The sequence below is a fragment of the Camelus dromedarius genome, chromosome 23 (assembly GCF_036321535.1).
Source record: "Camelus dromedarius isolate mCamDro1 chromosome 23, mCamDro1.pat, whole genome shotgun sequence".
Classification (NCBI taxonomy): Eukaryota; Metazoa; Chordata; class Mammalia; order Artiodactyla; family Camelidae; genus Camelus; species Camelus dromedarius.
In genome coordinates, this window is record NC_087458.1 from 28791894 (window position 1) to 28805051 (window position 13158).

Here is a 13158-nt window from a genome sequence, read left to right on the forward strand (position 1 = left end):
GGGGACTCTGCGGGGACGCTGCGAGCACGGCCCGAGCCTGGGCGCCCAGCTTGGCCCCCGGCTCCGGGCGGGCGGGCGGGCGGGCGGACGCGCCGCGCTCCCGGGAAGCCCCCGGCGGGCGTACCTCGGATGTAGGAGCACTTGCTCTCGTCCAGCTGGCTGGAGGCCGAGCCGCCCATGGCGACGGTGCGGGAGGATGCTGCGCGCGCGGCTGCCCGGCCCGCGCGCGGAGTGGGCACTGGCACTCCCGTCGGCGCCCGCTGCTCGCTCCTGGACGTGGAGGCGGCGGCGATCTGGGCTCTGCAGTTGCAGGGGAAACTTCCTCCGCGAGGCGCCGCCTTCTGGGGCGCCTCCTCCTGGGTCCGCGCCCTCAGGATCCATGGGCTGGCCCGGGGCTGACTTCCCGCCCTCCTTCACTGCTGAGTGAGCTCCGAGGGGATGTCTAGCCTTGAAGGACTTCCCGCTCCTTCTGTTGGATGGCTTTTGCTTCTTATGTTCACCTTGGGGTAAGAAGACAATTCCCCTGGCGACTGGAGACCTCTGTGAGCTGAAACCTTCCCTCTCACATCCCTTGAGGTGGAGTTCAAGATCCCCTTGCTGTTCACACCCTCTCCTCCAGTACGAGGTAAAAGAAGCAACAGCTGTTCTCAAGCATCACCTAAGAATTTGTCAGAAATGCAAAATCTGGGCACCGTCCCTCTCTACCCGTCTACACACACACACACACCCCCGCCCCCATTAGAAACTCTGGGCGTGGGGCCCAGCAATCTGTGTTTCCACAGGCAGTCCAGGTAATTCTGACCCCTGCTGAGTTTGAGAACCGAAGGTAAACTACCTACCTGCAGTCAAGAAGTTGAGCGGGGAGGGGTGGGCGGAAAGGGCGCGCGGGGGGGGGGGGTTGTGAAGAATGAAAGAGAAAAAAAAAATAGAAAAAGTTAGGGGAAAGTTAAGGCTGGATCCTACAATATGCTCCAGCCCTGAAACTGCTTGAGACTTGATCCCAGTCTGTTCTTACACCTTGAGGTTCCGTTCCTCTCCTTGACAAACTGGAAATAGAATAGGCATTTGTTCTCTTCCCATAACCACTGTTTAACTTGGCAGCTTCTCCCAGACAAGAACCAACTTGGTGGAAGGGTCACTGCTCTTTTCTTCCTATTCTTAGCAGTCAGATTTTAGTGACTCCTATTGACTTAACCTCCAAGGCCAAATGGGCTGTTCACTTTATGGGGACTTTGAAGCCTTTTCCCTCGAAAGTTAATTATCTAGCATTTTAACACAAAGATTTCTCACACCATTCTCTCACAGTCCACATTCCAATCCATCAGAAAATTCTCTCAAATCCACTTTCAAAATATATCCAATTGGCCATTACTCATCCCCACTGCTATCAACCCCATCATTTCTCACCTGGATAATTACAGTGGCCTGCAAACTGGTCTCCCTCCTTCAGAGAAAAAGCCACAAAGTTTGTCACCAGGCCCTGCTTCCTCTTAGCTCTTGTCTACCACCACCCTGCCTCCCCCTGTGCTGTTTGAGCCCCTGACCTTTTAGCTCCAACAGGACACACCGAGTTCGGGGCCTTTGCACATGCTCTTCCTTAGCCCAGGGCGCTCTTCCCTGATGTAGTTCACGCTCCAACTCTCTCACTTCATTCAAATTTCCACTTAAGTGCTAACAGCTCAGAGAGGCTTCTCTTAACCCCATATTTTAACATTGGCCCTCATCTCTCTGCATCTTACCCTTTATTATTTCTGTTCATTTAACTTAGCATCATCCAGCATGTATTTCCTTTTTTTTTTCTTTTTTATTGAAGTAAAATCATTACAATGTGGCAATTTCTGGTATATAGCATAATGTTTAAGTCATACATGTATATATACATACATTCATTTTTGTATTTTTTTCATTATAGGATACTACAAGATATTGAATATAATTTCCTGTGCTATATAGAAGAAATTTGTTTTTTTAATCTATTTTGTATATAGTAGTTAATATTTGCAAATCTTGAACTCCCAGTTTATCCCTTCCCACCTCCATTACCCCCAGTAACCATAAGATTGTTTACTATGTCTGTGAGTCTCTTTCTGTTTTGTAAATGAGTTGATAGTGACTTCTTTTTACTTTTACCATATGAGTGATCTCGTATGGTATTTTTCTTTCTCTTTCTGGCTTACTTCACTTAGAATGATGATCTCCAGGTCCATCCATGTTGCTACAGATGGCATTATTTCATTCTTTTGTACGGCCGAGTAGCATTCTGTTGTATAAATATACCACGACTTCTTCATCTGGTCATCTGTCGATAGACATTTAGGTTGCTTTTATGTCTTGGCTATTGTAAATAATGCTGCTATGAACATTGGGGTGTATGTACCTTTTCAAATTAGAATTACTTCTGGATATATGCCCAGGAGTGGGATTGCTGGGTCATATGGTAAGAATATTTTTAGTTTTTTGAGGAATCTCCAGTTTTCCGTAACACCTGCACCAAACTACATTCGTACCAACAGTGTAGGAGGGTTCCCTTTTCTCCACACCCTCACCAGCATTTATCCTATGTGGACTTTTCAACGATGGCTATTCTGACTGGTGTGAGGTGATACCTCATTGTAGTTTTGATTGGCATTTCTCTGATAATTAGTGATATTGAGCATCTTTTCATGTGCCTATTGGCCACTTGTACATCTTCACTGGAGAATTGCTTGTTTAGGTCTTCTGCCCATTTTTGGATTAGGTTGTTTGTTTTTTTGTTATTAAGTTGTATGTGCTATTTATATATTCTGGAAATGAAACCTTTGTCAGTTACATCATTTGCAAATATTTTCTCCCATTCCATAAGTTGTTGTCTTGTTTTGCTTATGGCTTCCTTTGCTGTACAAAAGCTTATAAGTTTAATAAGGTTCCATTTGTTTATTTTTGCTCTTATTTCTATAACCTGGGTAGACTGCCCTAGGAGAACATTGCTAAGATTTATGTCAGAGAATGTTTTGCCTATATTTTCTTCTAGGACATTTCATGTCTTGTCTTATATTTAAGTCCTTAAGCCATTTTGAGTTTATTTTTATGTATAGAGTGAAGGAATGTTCTAACTTCATTGATTTACATGCTGCTGTCCAGTTTTCCCAACACCACTTGCTGAAGAGATTGTCTTTTCTCCATTGTATAGTCTTGCCTCCTTTGTCAAAGATTAATTGACCATAGGTATGTGGGCTTATTTCTGGGCTCTCTTTTCTGTTCCACTGATCCATATGTCTGTCTTTGTGCCAATACCATGCTGTTTTGATTATTGCAGCTCTGTGGTGCAGTCTGAAGTCTGGGATGGTTATTCCTCCAGCTTCATTCTTCTTCAGTGTTGCTTTGGCAATTCTGGGTCTTTTGTAATTCCATTTAAATTTTAGGCTATTTGTTCTAATTCTGTGAAAAATGTCCTGGGTAATCTGATATGGATCGCATTAAATCTGAAGATTGAGAAGAAGGTATAGCTCAGTGGTAGAGTGCATACCTAGCATGCATGAGGTTCTGGGTTCAATCCCAGTTACCTCCACCAAAGGTGATAAATAAATAGGTGAACCTAATAACCTCCCCCTCCAAAGAAATTTAAATCTGTAGATTGCCTTGGGCAGTGTGGCCATTTTAACAATATTGATTCTTCCAATCCAAGAGCATGGGATATCTTTCCATTTCTTTAAGTCATCTTTAATTAATCTTTCCTTAATCAGTGTTTCATAATTCTCCATATATAAGTCTTTCACCTCCTTGGTCAGATGTATTTCTAAGTATTTTATTGTTTTGAAAGAAATTTTAACAATGATTGTTTCTTATTTTCTTTTCCTAATTCATTGTTCGTGTAAAGAAATGCCACTGATTTCTGTTTGTTGATCTTGTATCTTGCTACCTTGCTGAATTCTTTTATCAGCTCTAGTTTTTTTGTGTGTGGATCTTTTAGGGTTTTCTATATATACTATCATGTTATCCATGTACAGTGATAATTTTACCTCTTTTCTTTCAATTTGGATCTCTTATTTCTCTCTCTTGCCTGATTGCTGTGGCTAGGACTTCCAAGACTATGTTGAATAGGAGTGGTGAGAGTGGACAGCCTTGTCTTGTTCCAGATTTTTGTGGGAAGGCTTTCAGTTTTTCCCTGTTAAGTATTATGCTGGTTGTGGGCTTGTCATAAATAGCTTTTATTATGTTGAGCTATGTTCCCTCTGTACCCACTTTGGTAAGAGTTTTTATCATAAATGGGTGTTGAATTTTATCAAATGTTTTTTCTGTATCTATTGAGATGGTCACGCGGTTTTTGTCCTTTCTCTTGTTGATGTGGTGTATGTTGATTGATGTGCGTGTGTTGAACCATCCTTGTGTCCCTGGGATGAATCCAACTTGATCATGGTGTATGATCCTTTTTATGTGCTGTTGGATTCTGTTTGCTAATTTTTTGTTGAGGATTTTTGCATCGATGTTCATCAGCAATATAGGCCTGTAATTTTATTTTTTCGTAGTGTCTTTGGTTTTGGTATTAGGGTGATGTGGCTTCATAGAGTAAGTTTGGGAGTACTCCTTCCTTTTCAATCTTTTGTTAAGAGTTTGAGAAGACCAGTATGAGTTCTTCTTGTATGTTTCATAGAATTCCCTAGTGAAGCCACCTGGTCCTGAACTTTTGTTTGTAGGGAGGTTTTTTTTATTGCTAATTCTATTTCATTTCTAGTGATCGTCTGTTCAAGTGATCTATTTCTTCTTGATTCAGTCTTGGTGGGCTGTATCTTTACAGAAACTTGTCCATTTCTTCTAGGTTGTCTAATTTGTTTCCATATAGTTGTTCACAGTATTCTCTTTTTTTTTTTTTTTGTATTTATGTGGTCTTGGTTGTAATCTCTCCATTTTCCTTTCTTATTTTGTTTATTTGTGTTCTCTCTCTTTTCTTCTTGGTGAGCCTGGCCAGAAGTTTGCCAATTTTGTTTACTCTTTAAAATAAAACAGGTCTTTGTTTGATTGATTTTTTCTATTTTTTTAATCTCTATTTTATTAACTTCCTCCTTGATCTTTATTGTTTCCTTCCTTCTGCTGACTTTAAGTTTTGTTTGTGCTTCTTTTTCTAATTTTCTTATGTGATAATTTAGGTTGTTTACTTGAGATTGTTCTTATTTGAGGAAGTCCCGTATCGCTATGAACTTAGGACTGCTCTTTGCTGCATTTTGTGTGGTTGTGTTTTCATTGTCGTTTGTCTCAAAGTATTTTTTAATTTCTTCTTTGATTTCATCATTGACCATTGGTTTTTTTAGTAGCATGTTCTTTAATCTCCATGCTGTCATTTTTTTTCTTTTTTTGTGTGTGTGGTTGATTTCTAGTTTCATGGCATTGTGGTCAGAAAAGATGCTTGAAATAATGTCTATCCTCTTAAATTTGTTGAAGCTTCTTTTGTGCCTGAGTACCTGATCTATCCTAGAGAATGTTTCATGCACACTTGAAAGAATGTATATTCTCTTTTGGGGGCATGTAATGTCCTAAGAATATCAACCAAGTCCAACTGTTTATTGTGTCATTTAGTATCTCCATTGCCTTATTTATTTTCTATCTGGAAGATCTGTCTAGTGATGTTAACGGCATGTTAAAGTCTCCTACTATGATTGTTTTCCCATCAATTTCTCCCTTTATGTCTGATAGTATTTGATTTATTTAGGTGCTCCTATATTAGGTGCATATATGTTAATGAGTGTAATACCCTCACCTTGTATTGCTCCTTTAATCATTATATAGTGTTCATCTTTATCTTTATGGACTTTGCTTTAAAGTCGATTTTGTCTGAGATCAGTATTGCTACTCCTGCTTTCTTGTCATTTCCATTTGCATTAAATCTTTTTCCATCCCCTCACTTTCAATGTGTTTCTTTCTCCCTAAAGTGGGTGTCTTGTATGTAGCATGCCGTAGGTTCTTGTTTTATTATCCAACCTGCCACTCTGTGTCTTTTAATGGGAGGATTTAGTCCATTGACATTCATGATAATTATTGATAGATGGTGTTTATTGCCATTTTGAACTTAGTTTTCCAGTTGATTTGGTATTTCCTCTTTGTTCCTTTGTTTTTCTTTTTCTTTCTGTGGTTTGATAATTTTTCTGTATTATCTTTATTTCTTTTTGGTTTTTGTGACTCTGTTGTATGCTTTTGACTTGTGGTTACCCTGTTTTTTGAGTATATTAACCCATTACTTTATCTGTTTGCTTTAAACTGATAGTCATATAAGCTCAAACACATCCTAAAATGAGTGGAAAAAAAAGAAAAAAAATCTGTATTTTCTTGTTCCCCTCTCCCACCTTTAATGATTTTGATGTCTTTTACATCTTCATGTTTATTCTGTTGCAACTCATTGTAGTTATTGCCTTTCCAATTATGGCTTTCTTCTTTCTCTCCTTTTTTTTAAATGGATCTAATAACATTTACCTCATAGTGTAATCAGAATTAAATTTGATTGAGTCTGTGAAGCACTTAACATATTCCCAGGACATAGTAAGTATTCAGGAAGTGGAAGCTAGGATTTTTATTATCAGTAAGGACAGAAGTGTTGACCAAAAGCAATTTTCTAGAGAAAGTGGATTTTAATTAGACCTTTAAAATCATTGATGTTACATTAAGAAAGCTCTTCTGCTCCCTTTTAACCCCCACAAACAAATAAAGCTCTTTTTCCTCAACTGGTTTACAGGGAAAATTAAAGAATTCATTATTTTAGTCATAGTATTTAATATTTGCAGATCCTGAGTGGGCATCATGTTATTAAGCACACACTAAAAATGAGTTTCCAAATAATTCAGTAACTTTATGAACCATTATCAACCATTATCATTTATGGACCACTTATGAACCATTATCTTTCATATGATTCAAGTCAGCTAGTTTAGAAAATTTCCTTTGCAATGTTAGTTTTTGTATTGTATCAGTGTTGTCTTAAAATACTCTTAATACCATTTCTTTCAGGTAAATTTCACATACTAAAATGATTTCCTTTTTTTAACAACTTAATTGAGATAGAATTCACTCTTTTAAATTACCTTTTTTAAAAGGAGCAAATTAGTTTAATAGACATTTAGTACCTTGAAAATGTACATGTTTTGGGGTTTCTTTGCATGTCATAGAACTGTGAACCCCTTGTGTGCCATGTTGATTTGAGTTAGTGACATCTGTCTGCTTGGGAATTTAACTGTCTGTAGAGCAGGGACAATCTCAACTTTCCATTTCCCCGAATATCTCGTACTGCCCTGTAATATATGAGTAGGAACTCTGTAATTACTTGATTGACTTGTGACTTGATAAGTATACACTCACTTAGGTTACATCAGTTGTCTAATTTAATATTCACAAAAACCCACTGAGGTAGACACTATTATTATTACCATTTTACAGATGAGGAAACCAAGGTCAAGAAGTGTAAGGGATTTATCTAAGGTTATTATTATTATTCCTTTTAATATTTGGCAATTTGGGAGTTGAAATAGTTATCACCTTCTATTGTTTAATTTTGAAATTCTTAACGAGAAAGATTATTTTTTCCATGGATTTTTGTGGCCATACATGTTCCTTTCTGAACTGACTGTTCTTGTACTTTTCTGTTTTTCCTATTGATTTCTTATTTTGATTTGAAGAGTTTTATAAGATATTGAAGACACTGACCTGTTTACTGTGTAGCACACACTGCAGATTAAATACATTTTGCTTACAAAACTTCCCTAATGTTCTTTATTGAACAATCTTCTTCAAAGATTCTGCTAACCATAGGCAAATTGTAAAATCAGTTCATCTCTGGCCCCCTCCCATCTCTCCTTAACACTCCTTTCCCCTCTTCTCTTTGTACAATTTCTAAGGACACCTAATCTTATTAACAGTATCTCTTATAGGTTGTTGTATAAGATAGGTTAACTATTGAAAGACATTTATGAACTTTTTTTTAAATGAAGTTCCTTCACTTACTAGCAAGATTGTTGTAAAAATCAAATATGTTCTGTCTTTTTCAGGGATATAAGCTTTAGAAGCTCCGGTCCTCATTCTGATACTGACTTGCCTCATGATTTGGGGACGTAACTTAAAATTTCTAAGCTTCATATTTCTTTTCTTCAAAATAGGTTATCTGTGGAAATTAAATAAGGTCTTATATGTAATGCACTTAATACACATTAATATGTCTAGCACATATTTAACACTCTCTAAATGAAGCTAGTATGACAACAGGTAATAAATGAAATGATGTTTTATTAATTGTTTAACTATTCATTGTTTTTATTAACATATCAATGTTACTTCTCTTTTTTTCATAGTTTTCATAGTTTTTATTTTCTTTTACTTATTGAACTTTATTATTTTGAATACATACCTGTATTAAATTAGAGGTTCTGTGTACTGTTTCCCTTGTTATACTTCAATTTAAAAGAAAAAACTGCATAGAAGTAATAACACATACTTCTCTTTATTCTTATGCTTATTATAGTATTTTTGTTTTGTGACCAGCTAATCACAGTTTCCAAGAGGCAGGGCACTAGGATCAATTTTGAAAGGGAAAATATGTGCCTGTTATATTTTAATTGTATATTTGAAAGATGTAAAAAGTTGTTTTTGTAATACAAACTGTAGAAAAGTAAGCTGGATAAAATCTCTAGAGAAAATATGTAGAAGATGGAATTCAGCTTCTGGCTTATCAGTGATTCTTGAGGGTTTTAGGAGCTCCAGGGGTGTGTGGAATTTGTATTAGAAAGAGACAGGTTGTTTTTTTTTTTAATTGAGAAACATTGCTTTTGCTCAATGTGGTTTTCAAATATGATCACAATTTTATATAGATCTCGATCATTGTGTGAGACCTTAGACGCAGAGTAGAAGTCAAAGTATTTTAACAGAAACCAATAAAGGCTTAAAAGTAAGGATGACAAGCTCTAGAACCAATGGGGCATTTAGATGTGTATGTACCAATTTTCAAGTCTGACAAAGACCAGGCGCAACCGAGGCCATAAGCGAGATGCCTGTGGCAGTGGGTCCCTCAGGACCATCCAGCAAACTGCTTCCAGTGCGTGAAGATGGGCTTTGTGATAGGTTGCGAGGTGAATATGATGGCCGGGGCTGTTTGGCACCTTCTCCTGTCTCAGGATGAGAACGCGGGGTTGGGAGCTGATGGGCAGCACTGGGAAAACTATGATGCAGAGTGGCAGCACTTTCGACACATTCGTGGCCATCGGGATGGGCATTCAATACTAAGGAGGGCAGTAGTTGCCCACTGCACCCACCCACTCCCATCAGTACCAGCCCATGTACTATAAATTTAAAAAAAAATCTGACAAAGAACAGATCAGCACAGTTTCCCTGGTAAAATCTATAAGTGTATATAGTATTGCCATAGATAAACAGACACTATGCGTTCTTCCAAAGGCTCTAAATGCTTGTATTTGGACTAGTTGTTAGCTTAGTACAGCGCACAAAGAGGAGAGTGCCACCTGCTGGACCAGCGGTGATACTCCGTGTGGCCTGGAATACAAAGCAACGAGGGAAGACAGAGACTCTGGTCCAAATCAAACTCATATGCTTGTCCTTAAATTAGTTTAGCAGTCATTTGGCATCATTCAGCTATTTCTTATAAAACTTCTTTTGCTCAGCTGACAAATAAATTACTCTTCCAGAACAGACTTTTCCTATTGAATTTACTTGGGGGGGGTGCTAATTCAATTATTTAAATTACAAACTTGTACTTACTGCTTATAACACAGTTTGACATTAATTATAATCCATTTTGTAAAGCATAGTTTTCTGATTATTTCCTCTTACAATCTCAGTTCACTTTTTCTTTATAATGCAAGTCACCAGCACATTAATTCTCCTAGTCAGGTATCACTGGCTGTGAAAAACAACATGCCAGGGCTCTGACCTCTATTCTGGTATGCTTGCAAGTGTTGGTAAGGAACCCCAGTGGAACTGGTCCATCAAGGTGGGGGTGGATATTACATAACTGACATTGTTTAGCCTTTCTGTACATGATGATAAAAAGAATGCAAGCTGACTTAGTTTTATTACTGCTTTTCTGTTCTCTACAGACGATGCATCCCTTACTGCCTATACTAAGGGCAGATATTTCACTCACAAATAGTGTGGGTAGCAGGGGAGAGGTGTCCATATTGATATGCCTTGTGTATGGGAAGAATATACCCTTCTACATTGGCATGATTTCTTGTACCTGATTAAAACTGTCTTCATCCACATTGCCTTAAATGCCTTTTCTTACTTTGACCTTATACCAGTTGTCGGTTTAGACTGCAAATGATAATGCTATCAAATTAAATACCTTAAGGTGAATCCATTTAATCAGATTATGTTCTAAAATTCAGCTAAAATCAGCTCACTGCAGGAGTAACAGTTTTGAAGGAGAAAGAGTAAACTAGGGTCGTGAGGGCCTTTGAAATACATTTTGTTAGTCTGTTTCCAAACTGGGCCAATGAAGCTCTTGCCCAGGATTTCTCTACTGTGGCTATTGAAAAGAACTGTTTCTCTCCCTTGAGTTGATAAACTAGTAGGATATGAGTCGAGCTGCCAATGAACATTTGTCCAGTGGAAGGAGAGCCTCTGATTGAAAGAAGAGATTTCTCTGATGACGTCACATCAGTTCTACCTTCCCCAGTTACAAGAAACAAGTTCTCCCCATTTTTGTTAAGTTTGAATTGGCCTTCCTTCCCAACCAAAAGCATTTTGACCTATATAAGGCTTTATAGTACCTGTATGCAAGATGAAAATTTTCTATAGCTATGCTGTATCTCTTTGTATAGCTGATTAAAGCAGATATAAGTAGACATTGCTTTCTGTGAGTGATTTGTGGCCAGTGCCAACAAATGGCAGCTAGCACAATATAGGACAATTTGCTTTTCTTTTCCTAGTCATTTTTCATTGTCTACAGTCAGTTTTGAAATTGATTTATTTCCATTCTAGGCATTTGATTAATGATTGACTCTACATATACACTAATTTCAATTCAGATTTAAAATCAACTGGCTCAAATTCTGGCAAGAGAATTAGTCCTTCTCCACATCACAGTCTGAATATGCACAAATTTAGTTCCTCATTAATCTCATTTTTTACAAATTATATTCATAAAATTCAAAATTTTAGTTTGGGTCACGCTGCAATTAAGTGGAAGCATGGCAGAATTTGGATTAGAACTAAATCAGATTGGCAGGAATTCTGCAGCGTTAATGGCAGTGTTTTACATGGTGCTATGAAAGTTACAGCCACGCAAATTACATCACTTAATCCTGGAATTCTCAGAAATTAACTTCCGTAAGAGCGATAGTAACCTTAACTTAAAGGGAGCCCAGTATAGGTAAACTAAGCAATATTGAGAAAACTGTCATGAAAGTAAAGGAGTAGAAAGTCAGCTGAAAAACGAGGATGGCATTCACCTTCTAGGTTTTCTACGTCTGTCTGTTGAGGCTGATGCACCAGTTTTAATGCCTGTGACTTGGCCTCCAGTGCCTTGAACAGTGCCAGGCTTATGGTCAGCGCTCAAAAATAGCTTGCTGAATGAATGAATAATGAATAAATGAATGTTCTTCAACAGATACAAATCTTCGGTGCAGGAAGATTTTTCCTGTAACTACTACGGGTTATTAGACACAGTCCTTGCAGACTGCGCCGGAAGGAATCTCAGGTATCCTTTTCTTCAAGTTTCTTCATCTTCATATTGGAGGAACTGAGAACCGAAGAGGTAAAGTGACTGCCCAAAACAGAGATGGGGGGTAATAAATGAGTTAACAAACATTTACGGAGTACCCACTGCTGGATAAGTATTTGGACTTGCTGCAGGTAATAGGAATACAGCAGTGCAAAAGACAGCCACATTCTCTGCCGTCTAGAGTTTACATTCCAGTGAAGAGACGACTGACGTGTCAAACGAATAAATAGGTTTTAGTTCCCGATAAATGATGCAATGAAAATCCTACTATAGAATATTGTGGTGGAGAATGATGGAGGATGGGGAGGGACACAATCGATTCAGTAGATTACTCAGCACAAGACTCTAATAATGCTCACGTGAGCCGAGCCCTGGTGATGAGGACACACCCGTGCAAACGTAAGGAGGAAGCACATCCAAGTGCACATGCAAAGGTTCTGAGACGGGAACAAGCTTGGTGTGCTTGATGGAGAGAAAAACAGCCACAGTGCTTCAGCTGGAATGAAGAGGGAAGAAAATGGACAGAGTGAGACTGGGTGGACAAATACCAGACCCCTAGAACCCTGTGCTTCAGGGAAAAGAGCTGGGTTTTATTATGGAGTGTGATGGGACAGTTTTGAGGAGAGAAGTCATATAACTTAATTTTCATTTTAGAAAAATCACTGAGACTGCTATGTGGACAAAGGACCAGGGCGAAGAAAAGAGGAACCTGGAGACTGACTGGAAGACTGTCCTGGTAATCCAGGCTGGATGGCAGTCACTTGGACCAGAGTGTGGCCATGGAGGAGGGGAGCAGTAGCTGGACTCAAAACATATTCTGTAAGTTCCTGCAGGATGTGCTGATGAATGCAGATGGGCACTTGGGCAAGTGAAGATGCCATTTACCATGATGGGGAAGACTGGGAAGAATAAACTGGGAGGATAGGAGAAATGGTTAGTTCTGCTTTAGACATGTAAAGTTTGACAATTTTATTAAATACCTAAGTGGAAATGCCAAACGGTAGTTGGGTAAATAAAGTCTAGACCTCAGGATAAAGAAGTTGGAGAGGAGGAATGGATTTGGAAGTCATCCGTAAATAGATGATATTTAAAGCCATGGCGCTAGGAGAGAGTACAGGTAGAGAGCCTGGAACAAAGCACCAAGTTAAACATGGCTTTCAGAAATTTTCCTGTGGCGCGAGGAAGAGAAACGGAGGGATAACTGGAGGGTGATGGAGGACCGAGGGGGCTGTGTTAGACTGCTAATGGAAACAATGCAGTAGAGAGAAAGAATTAGACGACAAATGAAAGCGAGTGAATAACGGAAGATACACAGCCATGTGGAAGGGCTGGTCTTTGGCCTTGGATGGAGCAAGGATGCTTCTTCCACTGTAACTCGAGGGAAAGACAGGCGCCTGGATTCAGACGCAAGTGGGCTGGCTGCGGGATTTGGTGATTGGCAAGGAGCCGAGGCAGTTCTTAGCCGA

At 38.9% G+C, this 13158-nt stretch overlaps 1 protein-coding gene and 1 pseudogene across 1 annotated transcript in view; one reads left to right on the forward strand and one right to left on the reverse strand.

Annotated features, from left to right (window-relative positions):
- The window catches only part of NIBAN1 (niban apoptosis regulator 1), a 145895-nt gene extending 145494 nt beyond the window's left edge, over positions 1-401 (reverse strand). The window contains exon 1 of the mRNA XM_064478085.1: positions 125-401. Coding sequence (XP_064334155.1) covers positions 125-179 — 55 coding nt within the window. The 5' untranslated portion in view covers positions 180-401. The remainder of the gene's footprint in view (positions 1-124) is intronic.
- An 8250-nt stretch (positions 402-8651) lies between these two features.
- LOC135319014 (reactive oxygen species modulator 1-like) lies at positions 8652-9280 on the forward strand (annotated as a pseudogene).
- Positions 9281-13158: the final 3878 nt, after the last annotated feature.